This window comes from Rana temporaria, chromosome 9 (assembly GCF_905171775.1).
Source record: "Rana temporaria chromosome 9, aRanTem1.1, whole genome shotgun sequence".
Lineage (NCBI taxonomy): Eukaryota > Metazoa > Chordata > Amphibia > Anura > Ranidae > Rana > Rana temporaria.
In genome coordinates, this window is record NC_053497.1 from 136,876,832 (window position 1) to 136,890,152 (window position 13,321).

General features: G+C 45.7%; 1 protein-coding gene across 1 annotated transcript in view; it reads right to left on the reverse strand.

Moving 5' to 3' along the window:
- LOC120914126 (C-type lectin domain family 10 member A-like) overlaps positions 1–13,321 on the reverse strand; it is a 39,732-nt gene that overhangs the window by 7,420 nt on the left and 18,991 nt on the right. Inside the window, exons 4-5 of the mRNA XM_040324621.1 lie at positions 8,260–8,411; positions 1,812–1,930 (exon numbers count right to left, since the gene is read on the reverse strand). Coding sequence (XP_040180555.1) covers positions 1,812–1,930; positions 8,260–8,411 — 271 coding nt within the window. The remainder of the gene's footprint in view (positions 1–1,811; positions 1,931–8,259; positions 8,412–13,321) is intronic.

The window sequence follows — 13,321 nt, forward strand, 5'->3', positions numbered from 1 at the left end:
CCCCTTTTAAAAAAAAATATGTAAGTTTTTTTTCAAATATTTTTCTTGTTTTTTTGATCGTCAGCACCCAAAGCCCCCCGACCTCAATTTTCGATGGCAGCACCCCCTGCTTCTGAATTCGTGGCAACCCCCCGCCTCTCAATTTCTCAATTCAGGCCCCCCGCTTCTCAATTAGCGGCAGCCCCCCGGTTCTCAATTTGAGGCGGCAGTACCCCCCCCCCCCCCCGGCTCTCTTGTCCAGGGAGCCCATGCCTGAAGCTGTGTAAGGCGGCCCTGATGACATCTTGCAAAGTCAGGCTGAAGAACTTAATGACCAGCAGATGCTGATGCAGTTTGATTGGGCCATGTTTAGTAATGTCAGGCAGAAAGTGAACTAATTACAGACACTTATGCAGTAAAGTCTTTGATGATCAATTTTACAGGATGCCATTCACTTTGAAATCTCATACATGGCCAGAAAATGCAACTGACTGATTTCTGATGCCATATGTAGCGATACCCCCTCAGGAGCCGCTGGTTAGATTTGGGATCAGCGTAATTATGTTACCTCTGTGATGTGTCTAGGGGTGATGATGAGGGTGAGAAGCAATAACGGAATGTCTAGATAGCAGGGTGACGTTTTCTATGCTTTATTACTGGTCCAACACGACCAACAGTCAACTGAGGTAGATAGAAGTAGGTTGGTGAAAAGGAGAAACTTTGCAGATTCAGGCCTATGGATAAACAGAAGCAGTCCTGCTTCTAATACCAGCTCTTTCCTCGTCGCCACTCCAGCCGAAGTGGGTAAAGTGCCCCTGGACAGGTCCCTCTCACAGGCCTGGCAGCCAGAGCGTCACTTAGAACTTCTGGGAAGGAACAAGTCTCTGCCACCGACTTGGCTCCAATAGAATTAGGATTTGTGATGAGACCTCTGCCACAGGCCTAGCACTTGAGAACATGGATGATAGAGCGAATCCTCCCAGTCAATAATTTGCCTGAATCTCCCTCAGGTAGACTTGTTATATTTGGGGCCACCGACCGACAGTTTGCCGCATACAACCTGTCAGTATCCGGTCACCCAGATCCCCGATGGTTCGTCTAAGCCCTATTGGATCACCTGCCTCCGGGTTCACCTCAGACCGACTCCCCACCGAACAGCACAACTCGCTTGGGATCTTCTTAATAGAGATGGGGGACCCAGTAAGTCACTGGGGCCCCTTGGCAGCATCAGTTGCTCCGGGCCATGAGGGCCCAGAGTCAGGAACTCTGCGTAGCACATGCGCCCCGGCCTGGTAGGCCATATCGTCGGGGCCCGTGGTGTGCGCACCTGGAACCAGGAACCCGCGAAGAACCCCGGAAAAATGCGTCTGCCACAGAAATACCCTCCCCCAGCATGCTCCGCGAGGGAAACACTCTAATTGGCTGCTGGAGAAAGGGCGCCTCCCCCTAAACCCCTATGGCGCCACCTGCCATCCAGAGATGGAACTACATCTCTGGAGCACAGGACAACCCACAGGACAGTTCAGGGCTGGCAACCGCCGAATTGAAACAAATCAACATGGATGAGAGCAAATAACTCTCTCATCCCACTAAATTTGACATAGCACCTGTACCGAAAAGTACACAGGCGCTACACATAGATCACTTTAAAGGAATTGTGGGACCTGCAGTAGGCCAAAAGAACCGCAGAAACGGGTGGTGCCAGCATTTCAGAGGGTGTGACCCATCATTTTTGTCTATTGGCTCTGATAGTTGTTGATGCATGTTCTTATCCAGGAAATTCCTATTCTCTAAAAATACCATTAGACACCTTAGGCAACCTTTCTCCTTACTTGCTGATTTTGGCAGATTTATCATACGGGGTTTCGTCCACCCAGCGCCACTCCCCTTCCAGGTCACGATCTGACAATCCAATCCAGGATGTCTCTTTCACCAAATCTTGAAGGAAATACTGGAAAAGACAAGAGTACTTAGAAAAGCTTACCTTCAAGCATCATATAAGGTCACTCATTCTAATAGGAAAGAGAAAGCTATTACTTCACACATATTCCAGATGTTATTTCCAGAGCTGGTTAAAAGATGATAGCACACATCCGCCACCAAGGATGAAGCCGTTTGGTCCTCCAAAGCCAGACTACCAATACAACAGGTATAGACCCATCATAGAAATGTTCTATGTCAATTCAGAAATGACAGTGTCACCATACAGGTACTGTACACCGGTTGTGGTAGTGAACCTGGATCCCCCCCAATTGCTAGAGTCCTGTGGAACAACGCTCCACCTCTTTCAAATTAAACCTTTCTTATTCCACTGCCATGCGGTGGCTGGTGCCACATCACCTCTTCACTTGTGGAAAATGTATACAAATTGTTGCTCCTGACTGCGGAAGGGAGAAATAATATTTGATTAATGAGCCTGTGGGGGTACATTTTTGTTGGGGTCATAGTGGTATAGGATTGTAATAGGCAAACAAAGTAGACAATCAAACCTGCACATACCCATAACAATGACACACACCTATGCTTGTTTACTACTTACCTTTTTTATACTGATTGAGGGACATTTATTAAGCAAATTGGTAACACATTTAAAACGCAAGTCGGGCTGCCTTATGCCGCGTACACACGATCAGAATTTCAGATGAACTTTTCTGTCGGTGTTTAGAAATAGAACATGTTTTATTTTTTCAGATGGAAAAAAAAAGATAGGAATTTCCTATCGTCTGTGTGCAACTCCAACGGAGAAAAAACCTATGCATGCTCAGAATCAAGTCGACGCATGCTCGGAAGCAATAAACTAAATTTTTCTCGGTTCGTCATAGTGTTTTACGTCACCGCATTTTGGATGGTCAGAATTTGGTCTGACAGTGTGTATGCAAGACAGCTTGAAAAGAATTGCGACAAAAAAATTCATCGGATTTTAGGCCACCGGAAATTCTGTTCGTGTGTACGGGGCATAAGATTTATTAAGAATTATGTACATTTATGCAATGATGGGCAGCACAACTGTGTTAGGTTTGCACAGGTATGCAATGGATGTACAACTGCAAATAAGACAGATTTTCACTGAAAGGCATCATGGAATATTTAGCCCTGATGCATGAGGCTCCAACTGTGGCTGGAGGGCACAGGCACACTATCCAACCTCGCTGCTGGCAGCCTGTCAAACTCTACAAGGCAAACAAACAATTAATACTTACCTGTCCTGGTACTGATCTCTGCTCGGTTGAATACTAATCAGATTGTCAACATTCATCATACTTCTGGGTGTCTGTCCCCTGCTATACATTGTTGTTCCTTCCACCAGCTCCTGTTTCCTGTAGAGACATGGACTGGTGGAGAAAAATATTGAGTGCAGCAGGTTGATACCATTACCAACATCTGGCAACCGGGAAATTATTGAGTGTAGAAGTTCTTTGAGCAAGCGTCTCTCATCAACCCTGCGTGGTTTGGCAGAGTAGGTTGCAGGACAGTTAAAGAGGTTGTACACCCTCAAGGTTTTTCACCTTAATGCATTCTTTGCATTAAGGTGAAAAACCTCCTGCGATGCATAAGGGCTGCCCTTTTACTTACCCGAACCTGGTCTTTCCAGCTCCAGCTAGTGTCTCGGGTCCTGGTTGGATAGATTGATAGCAGCGCAGTCAATAGACGCAGCAGCAGGACAAGGGAGCACGCATGCACGAGTGCCCCAAGGGAGGGCAGCTCTCCAACGGGCACTCGAGGAGGAGGAGGAGCCAGGAGCGCCACTGAGGGACCCCAGAAGAGGAGGATCCGGGCCACTCTGTGCAAAACCAACTGCACAGAAGAGGTACGCATGACATGTTTGTTTTTTTTGTTTTTAAAACACAGCTTTTGATATCCTTTAAGTAATAATTTGTCACTTTGCATGGAAGCCTTTATTTCATGTGTAGCACCCCCTAGTGTAGAGTGTTGTTTAGTTAGTGTAGGTAAATGTGTGCAGGCTTGGCTAGCAGCCAAGCCTGTCTGTGTATTCCTGGGTTGGGCAGAGCTGGGAGAGCTGGATGACTCACAGGCAACATCACTGAGACCTCCCCCTACTTCTCAAACTTGCTAGAAACTTCCAGAAGAATGAGAGTGGAGGTAAGGTGGAGCTGCATGGAGTATTCTGAGGGCCATGACCAATCCCCAACCTGGGTTGGCAGGGGCAGGCCCCCTCAAATGCTCTGGGTCAGCCCAGCTATAGAGGAGTTTTTGGATGGAATCTGGAGTGTAAGGCTGTCATGGCCTTTGAGGGAGCTCCCAAGTCTGGGGGGGGGGGTGACCTTGTGCCTGGGCTCGGGTGTGGAGAGGACCATCTTTAAGACATATAGAAGTGTCCTGGCCAGGAGGCACGGGAACAAGGAAAGGACTGCGGGAGAACACTGCCAGGCAAGTCTTCAGGAGGAGGGCTGGTGAGTGACACACAGTCAGAAGGACTGTGAGGCACGCTTGAGAGGACTGGGATGAAGCAGTCTGGGATGGGTGCAGAGCCAGTCAGGAAGACTGTGGTGGAACAGACAGTGGAAAGGGGCAGCTACAGCCAGGAGGGCTGGCAGTGCCTGAAGAGGTGGTACTGGGAGCAGTAGCAACAGATAGAACAGCTATCACCAAAGACTTCTAATTTTGCCACACCATAGGCCCCCCCAGTTCCTGTCTGCAAAGGGCATTCACTTTGAATCTGACTGAGTCTGTGTCAGATCTTCACATCAGTGCTAGCTGGTCCTGGGAATGATAGTCTGCAAGCAAGTGTGTGCTGGAAGTAGAAGAGGAGATAATATATATGTAGCAGAGTATCACTTTCTATATGGTTAAAAGACTACCGTTTGCAGATATAGAAGGAACTCAGCTCCCTCCGGTGGCCAACTATTGGATAGCCACCTTCTGTTTAGTTTTACACTGGTGCAGCAAGGAATGCTGGAAATCAGAGTACAGAGAGATAAAGACTCCATTGCCCTGGTTAGCTGACAGACTACAATACCCAGAGTGCAACTGTGCAATCCCAAAATACTTTGCGCCCCACCCAGCCTGCTGGGTGAAAGGAATTTAAGGGGGAGGACTTTTTTTTGGCGCGCTCTCTCTGGACCGCCTCTTCAACCAAGAAGGAGGCCTGTGTGAGGCACCTCTCCGGAAGCCTAGGCCTAATGCCACGTACACACGATCGGTTCATCCGATAAAAACGGACCGATGGATTTTTTCATCAGATATCCGATGAAGCTGACTTTCATCAGTCTTGCCTACACACCATCAGTTAGAAATCCGATCATGTCCAACGCGGTGACGTAAAACAGGACGTGCAGAGACAAATGAAGTTCAATGCTTCCGAGCAAGCGTCGACTTGATTCTGAGCATGCGTGGATTTTTGACCGATGGATTTTCCCACAGACGATCGTTTTTTTCTATCATTTTTTTAACCATCAGAAAATTTTAAAACGATGGGGCCCACATACGATCGGTTCGTCCAATGAAAACGGACCGATCGTGTGTACAGGGCATGAGTTTCTGGGCCTATCTACGCCTCTGCGGATTACCCATTGAGAGAGAGAGGATCCCTGATGGAGTGACCGGACTGTGTCCCAGAGCAACGGTGACCTGTTTGATTGGCAGTGTGTGACGGTTGTGTGAAAGACTGCGGATCGGAGTTTTGCAGACAAAGCTATCTGGAAAGGCCAGGCCTGGTTGGGTGAGATGGGCACCTGCCCAACGATACTGACTGTGTTGCAGAAGAGTGAATCGTGTACACTTGCCATTGTGACTTGGCTACCCAGGCATCTTTCTCCAGTTTATCTGTCCTTTCCTTTGGATTACAAATCAATCATTGTGCACCACCGCATGCAACTAAAATACGCGTGAACTGTTGATAACGATCGTATTGACGTTTGGTCAGATCAACCGAACTACCCTGGTGAGGTATATGATTTAAAGACTGCCTGTTAGGCAAAGTGTGTTGTTGATACATATATATTCTCCTAGTTAAGCATTTAGTTACGGTATATTAAGCCGCACAGCATTGCTGTCGGTGAGAGCTGGGTGAGGCCTGGTTAAGAGGTGCTTCAGTGTGAATATGTCTTACTGAAGGAATCCCTTTGCTGTGTGCTTACACAGGTCTGTAGAGTTACCAAAATCCAACCTGTATTTATTTGTTGCTATTATTGAGTCTTGCAGGGTCCTGTGAGTAGTCCACTATCTGTTTTACCTTTGTTCTTTTACCTTTATGTTTTACCAAGTAAAGTTCCCTTGGTTGAGTGCAAATCTGTGTACCGTCTTTCTATTATCCTGTGGGACCAGTGCAACATAAGGTAATAATTTATTTGCATATTTACTGTGGTATGATAAAATACTGTGCTCTCCAGCAGCTAGTGGGGTCCACAATCCTTACTGATACCAGTTGTGCCAAGGGAGGGTTCGAGCCAGTTTCAGGGGTTGATAGCCAGAGTGTAGACCCAAAATAAACCAGCAGCTCCTTCGGGGGTAGTGCTACATATATATCCTGGAGTGTATATAGTTCAAGTCCCTACAAGTTGCATCAATCAAATGGGCATCCCATATGCACCTTTCCCCATCCAAGTTCAATTCCCTTAAAAAAAAAAAAAACACAAAGCTGCAAGGACTGCTTTTCATCTCTGAGTGACTGGGAATTTGTGTACCTGGCTGTGCAGGGTGGGAGATGACCACATTCACCAGTAGCCCCTATGGTGGTACTGCTACACATGTGTTATAAATAAACATTAACCGCTTTTCGGGCCGACTCACAGCGATATACGCCGGCAATTTGAAGAAGAATATCGTTGTTATGGCAGCAGCTAGCTGCCATAACCCCGGTATCCTCTTCTTCAGTGAGTGGTCTGGTTTCAGATAAAAGTGGTCTCTGCGGTGGATATATATTTTATTTCAACCACCAAGGGCAGGTCCAGGTTCTCACAACAGTCATATATACACAGTAACATAAATACATTGGAGAGATAAAACAATAATCCAAAATAATAATCAAATCATTCCGAACACCCTCAATGTACATCCAGGGAGAATATAGCGCCAGAATTACAGCGACCAAAGGGAACACCCCTATTTGCTGTACCTATCCATTTTCCATTTTCTAAATTACAAACAAACACACACAAAAAAAATATCACTTTTCTCGGGGGCGGGAGAGGGCCCCCCTCCTACAGCAACTACGCCATCTCCGCCACTTACCCAAGCCGTCAGTAAGTGTCTCTCTTCCCTGCTTGGCTGGCTATATATATATAAAAAAAAAAAAAAAAAAAATGGGGCTAACTTTACTGTTACTGGGCCATATTCTCTTAAATTTTCGGCGGGCGGCGCGTAAGCCATTTACACTCCGCCGCCCCAACCTACAGGAGCAAGTGCTGTATTCCCCAAACACTTGCTCCGTAGTTTGGGGCGGCGTAGTGTATTTGGCCCGGCGTATCCCCGCGTAAATCCAAGGGGACGGCTTCTATTTAAATTAAGCGCGCCCCCGATTCTAACGAACTGCGCATGCGCCGGGCTTAAAATAGCCCAGTGCGCATGCTCCAGTTCTCGGCGTAAAACGTCAATGACGCCGACGTGTGCGTCATTGACGTAAAGTCGTATTCAAGAACGACTTAGTAAAACTACGTACCCGACGGGAAAACACGACGCGGACCCGACGCCATACTTAACATGGCCTACGTGGGACTGGGGTAAGGTTACCCCTCATATAGCAGGGGTAACCTTACGCCTACGCAAACGACGTAAGCGACGCGAATTCGTTCGGGAATCGGCGTATCAGGCTCATTTGCATAAACAAATGAGACCTGAACGTAAACGCCACCTAGCGGCCGGCGGAGTAATTACATTTAATATCCGACAGTGTAACTGACTTACACATGTCGGATCTTCAGCGTATCTATGCGAAAATGATTCTAAGAATCACTCGCATAGATACACTGGCCAAAAAAGAGAGATACGATGGAGTATCCTGAGATACTCCATCGTAACTTTACTCAGAATATGGCCCACTGTCTTATTTTTTAATTTAAAAAAAGTGTATTTTCCCCCAAAAAAGTGCACTTGTAAGACCTCTGCGCAAATACGGTGTGACAGAAAGTATTGCCATGAGCGCCTTTTTATTCTCTAGGGTGCTAGAAAAAAAACTTGTAAACAACAAATCTCAAAAAGAGGCTCGGTCCTTAATTGGTTAAGTTATTATTTGCAATTTCCTATAGTGTTTAAAGAATATGGTATAAGGTTTCGTTTTTGACCCACTTATCTTTGTATTAACAGCGTCAGAATTGCACCTACCTGTTCTTTCAAATTACGGACAACAGCCAGGTGGCCTCCCTGTATCCTACACCAGTGTACGCTCTCCTGCCAGGTAGTTGCACTGGGAGACAGCAAATAACATGATACACCAAAGAACTGCCAATCGGAGTGACAAAAGGGACAGACTACACCTGTAACAGAAAAATATGAGATCACAAGGTGTAGGACCATTTGAATTTATGTGTATAATACACACATATCAGAATTAGGCAGTTTGAAGCAAACACATACAGTGAATGCACCGGCTGATCTTTGTACCTGAGCTGAGTTTGTACCCGTTTCAAAATGACAGTGACTAACGTCACAGCCAGTGTCCTTAAATATCATTGGAGAGGCCAGCCCTTGCTCTTTTGTGCCTTGATTATTGTGATGTGTGAATATTCCTCGTAGGTTTGCTTTATTAGTAACAGGTCATGAGAGAATTGGAGGCCGCCATTGTTGCCTGAAAATTTTAGTCCCCTGGCAGGTATAACGATACTTTGGCATCTGTACTTTCTGAGTCACTTACCCCAGACAATTCTGACGTTTCCGTGACTTCCAATACTTGTATGCTCATTATGGATCAGTGAATTAGGTGTATTGAAGTCAAAAACAGCCAGACAAGTAGCATTTTAAGCAACAGCAGCTGTCTTGCTTTTCTTGTGACGAGTAGGCAATAACGGAGTACTACAGTCACATTCATTAAGTCTTAATAAAGCACATTAATCACTGGCACAAAAGATTGTATTGGTAAAATATTTTTTCTTACTTTTACATTTTTTGCATATCCTCAGTCTGAAGCTGCTGCTTTTTTGGTCCTTCATAACCACCAGCAGGGGGAGCAATACAACAACTTCCTGTTGATTGTAAAAGTGAATGAACATGTATCCTTTATGGATATGTTCCAGAATTTAGCTATACAGGCCTAGATTCAGGTATGGCCGATCTACGTTGCGCGGGCGTAGCGTACTGTATTTACATAATTTGCTTGGTTACATTCCATCAAACCCTCTTCTGAAACAGCAATCTAGCAACTGATCATTGCATGCGTTTTAGTGCACATTAAAATGCTATGCATTTTGCAGGTTTTCCTGTGACATCACGTCCTGTTTCCTGTTTGTTGGCTAGAGAAGGAGTGAGTGAACACATTTCCATTTTTGGAGAATTTTTTTTAATTTTTTTGGTAACCAGGATATCTAGCAAAACTGCCCTAATCGTTGGGATTGAGCTAGCTATATTGGGGAGAAGGAAGAGGAGATTGGGGCAAGCCACAAGTCGATACTGAGTATAATTATTGCTCTCAGAATGTGAAAGTAAAGAGCAGTTTTGAACTTTATACCAGGATTTACAAAGTGCCCAAACATGAGCTACAAAGCCATCAATATCAATTAATTCTGACATGCTGACTAGAAAGTAGCTACTCTGCACACACTCCTGTTCTCTATTCTATCCATTTCCCCAAAGATGGAGCGTGGTATGGGTGTTTGTAAAGGGCCACCCACACAACAGTCCATTCTCTGTTTAATGCTAGTAAAAAACTGGATGGGTTTAGTTTTCTGGCCAGAATTGGTTTCGGGAAAGATAAATTACCTTAAAGCAGAGTTCCACCCAAAAATGGAACTTCCACTTTAAGTGACGGTGACCCCCTGACATGCCACATTTGGCATGTAATTTTTTTTGGGGGGGAGTGGATACCCCTTTTTTTAGAGGCATCCAGCTCCCACTTCCTCCACGGTGCTGGAAAGAAATTCCCCTATCCCCCCCTCCCTTCCTGCAATCTTCTGGGACATGTCCCAGGTCCCAGAAGATTGCCTGGCCATTCACAGTGCGCAGCACGGCCCGTGCATGCGCAGTGCGTGCCCGGCTGTGAAGCCCCAGCCAGGCACCCACAGTAAGAATGCCGGTGCCGTGTAGAGGAGGGTGCTTCGTAACGCCTGCATCGCTGGACCATGTGACAGGTAAGTGTCTGATTATTAAAAGTCAGCAGCTACACTTTTTGTAGCTGCTGACTTTAATTTTTTTTTTTTCGGCGGAACTCCACTTTAAGTATTATGCCGCGTACACACCATCACTTTATGTGATGAAAAAAATACGACATTTTATGTGAAGTAAAAAATAATGTTTTTGAAACTTTAATTTTCAAAAACGACGTTGCCTACACCATCGTTTTTTCACAATGCTCTAGCAAAGCGAGGTTATGTTCACCACGTTTTTCCATTGAAGCTCGCTTCATAACTAGCTTCTGGGCATGCGCGGGTGTAAAAACGTCGTTTTTTGCTACACACGGTCAATTTCTGTGAAGTAAAAAATTACGTTTTGAAAAACGACACATAAAATTGAAGCATGCTTCAATTTTTTTTTGGCGTTTTTCACAAGACATAAAACAACGTTTTCCCCCACACACGGTCATTTAAATTGACGTTTTTAAAAATGTCGTTTTTGTTTCATCACATAAAGTGATGGTGTGTACGTGGTATTAGATACAATTTTAAATTTTTCTGGCGCCAAAATGGCAGCATGGTCAGATGAGACCAACATTTTGCTCTTTGGCATCAACTCAACTTGCTGTGTTTGGAGGAGGAATGCTGCCTATGATCCCAAGAACACCATCCCCACCATCAAACATGGAGGTGGAAACATTATGCTTTGGAGGTGTTTTTCTGCTAAGGGGACAGGACAACTTCACTGCATCAAAGGGACAATGAACAGGGCCATGTACCACCAAATCTTGGGTGAAAACCTCCTTCTCTCAGCCAGGGCACTGAAAATAGGTCGTGGATGGGTATTCCAGCATGACAATGACCCAAAACACAGGGCCAAGGCAACAAAGGAGTGGCTCAAGGAGAAGCACATTAAGGTCCTGGAGTGGCCTAGCCAGTCTCCAGACCTTAATCCCATAGAAAATATGTGGAGGGAGCTGAAGGTTCGAGTTAACAAACGTCAGCCTCGAAACCTTAATGACTTGTAAAAGAGGAGTGGGACAAAATGCCTCCTAGATGTGTGCAAACCTGAGTACTAAGTACTAAGTCATGTTTTGCAAAGAGGTCAAATACTTATTTCACTCATTAAAATGCAAATCAATTTATAACTATTTTGAAATGCAGTTTTCTGGATATTTGTGTTTTTATTCTGTCTCTTACTGTTAAAATAAACCTACCATTAGAATTCTAGACTGATCATTTCTTTGTCAGTGGGCATATGTACAAAATCAGCGGGGGATCAAATACTTTTTTCCCTCACTGTAGTAATCAAACTCAGTTAGCCAATCAGGAGAGAGAGGGGATGGGGCCAAACCACGGCCCCCATATCTAAATGGATACACAGAGCTGCAGCTCGACTCGGGTGCCGCCATAGCAAGCTGCGTGCTGTGGGGGCACTCAACAGGGGGAAGGGACCAAGAGCTACAGCCAGGGACCCGAGAAGAGGAGGATCTATGCTGCCCTGTGCAAAACCACTGCCCACAGCAGGTAAGTATAGGTATGTTTGTTATTTTAATTTTAAAAAAAAGAGACTTTACAATCACTTTAAACCCAAAGTTGACTTCAGTTGAGGCCAAATGACTACCTGGTAGAACATAGAGAAAATTAGGATAGAAGCCCAGGTTGCAGCCTTGCAGCTCTAAAAAACAGTCATCTGAAGGCCAAAGCTCAGGAAGCACTTGTAGATTTAGAAAAATAAGAGGAAATAGCCTTTCTGAAAGAAGTAGAGTCTGAGAGAGAGACTCTTCAGCCCAAACCACATCCAGTCAAGGCTTTTCTCATTGCTTTAGAAAAAAAAAAAAAACATCCAGTCAATAGAAGGACGCTTTGTTTGGGTGAACTGGAGTCATACTGTCTTGATTGAGGAGATACCCTAGGCAAGAGGAAGAGCTGGATCTCCACACCACCTTATCTTATGCTAAACCATCAAGGGCTCTTTGCCAGACACTAACCTCACCAAGTGAACTACATTAGATTCCACTGAATCACAAGGGGCAATAACATGGAAAAACCTTAATAACGCTGACAGCCAAACACTGGCCCAGACCCAGCTGCAGGAGAGGATTTGTCTCAATGAAAAACTATTGGAAGGAAGTCCTGAGACTTACACCAAGATAAGCATATATTGCATGTCCATCGATAGATTTTACAAGAAGCATAGTAGGTCTCACAACTTAGTATTAAGGGATTCCTAAACTCCACAATTAACTATCTCTGAGGCCCCGTACACACGACCAAACATGTATGCTGAAACTGGTCCGTGGACCAGTTTCAGCATACATGTTCGGTTGTGTGTAGGCGCGAGCGGGCAGAATTCCAGCAAACATTTGCCCGCCGGGCCTTTTCCCAGCGGACAAATATTCCTGGACTTGTTTTAAAACCGTCCGCTGGAATCCTGCCCGCTCGGACATGTTCGGTCGTCTGTACAGACCTACCGTACATGTCCGAGCGCCCGCCATCCCTCGCATGCGTCGAATGACTTTGACGCATGCGTGGAAGCATTTAAAAGGCAGGCCCGCCCACGTCGCCACGTCATCGCCGCGTCATCGTCGCGGCGACGGCGCAGACACGCCCCGCGTATTGTTTACGCGCGGACTTCTGTACGATGGTTAGTACAGCCATCGTACAGAAGTCCCCGGGCAGACATGTACGGTGAAAACGGTCCGACGGACCGGTTTCATCGTACATGTTTGCCCGTGTGTACCCGGCCTCAGAGTTTAAACTTTAACTACCATGTTGTTAAAGGCAAAAACCATGATGGCAAAACAGTTGTTGGGAAGAGAAGATCCTGATCTAGTAGAACCTTCAGAGCAACTGTCTGACATCATTTTAGGTCAGGGTAGCACAACCACCTGGGCCAGAGGAATGCCTTCCATCACATTCCTGTGAGATAGAGAAGGAAAATCCCCATCACCAAAGCACCTACTCCTTCCACCAGAGGACCACTGCACCTGAGATTAAACTGTCTAGTCTGTTGTTTTTTCTCTTGGAGGCCAGGATGTCAACCCCTGGGATCTCCTACCTTGGAGACACATTTTGGAATACAGTACCTCCAGGGTAGGAAACACTATGTCTGGGTTTAG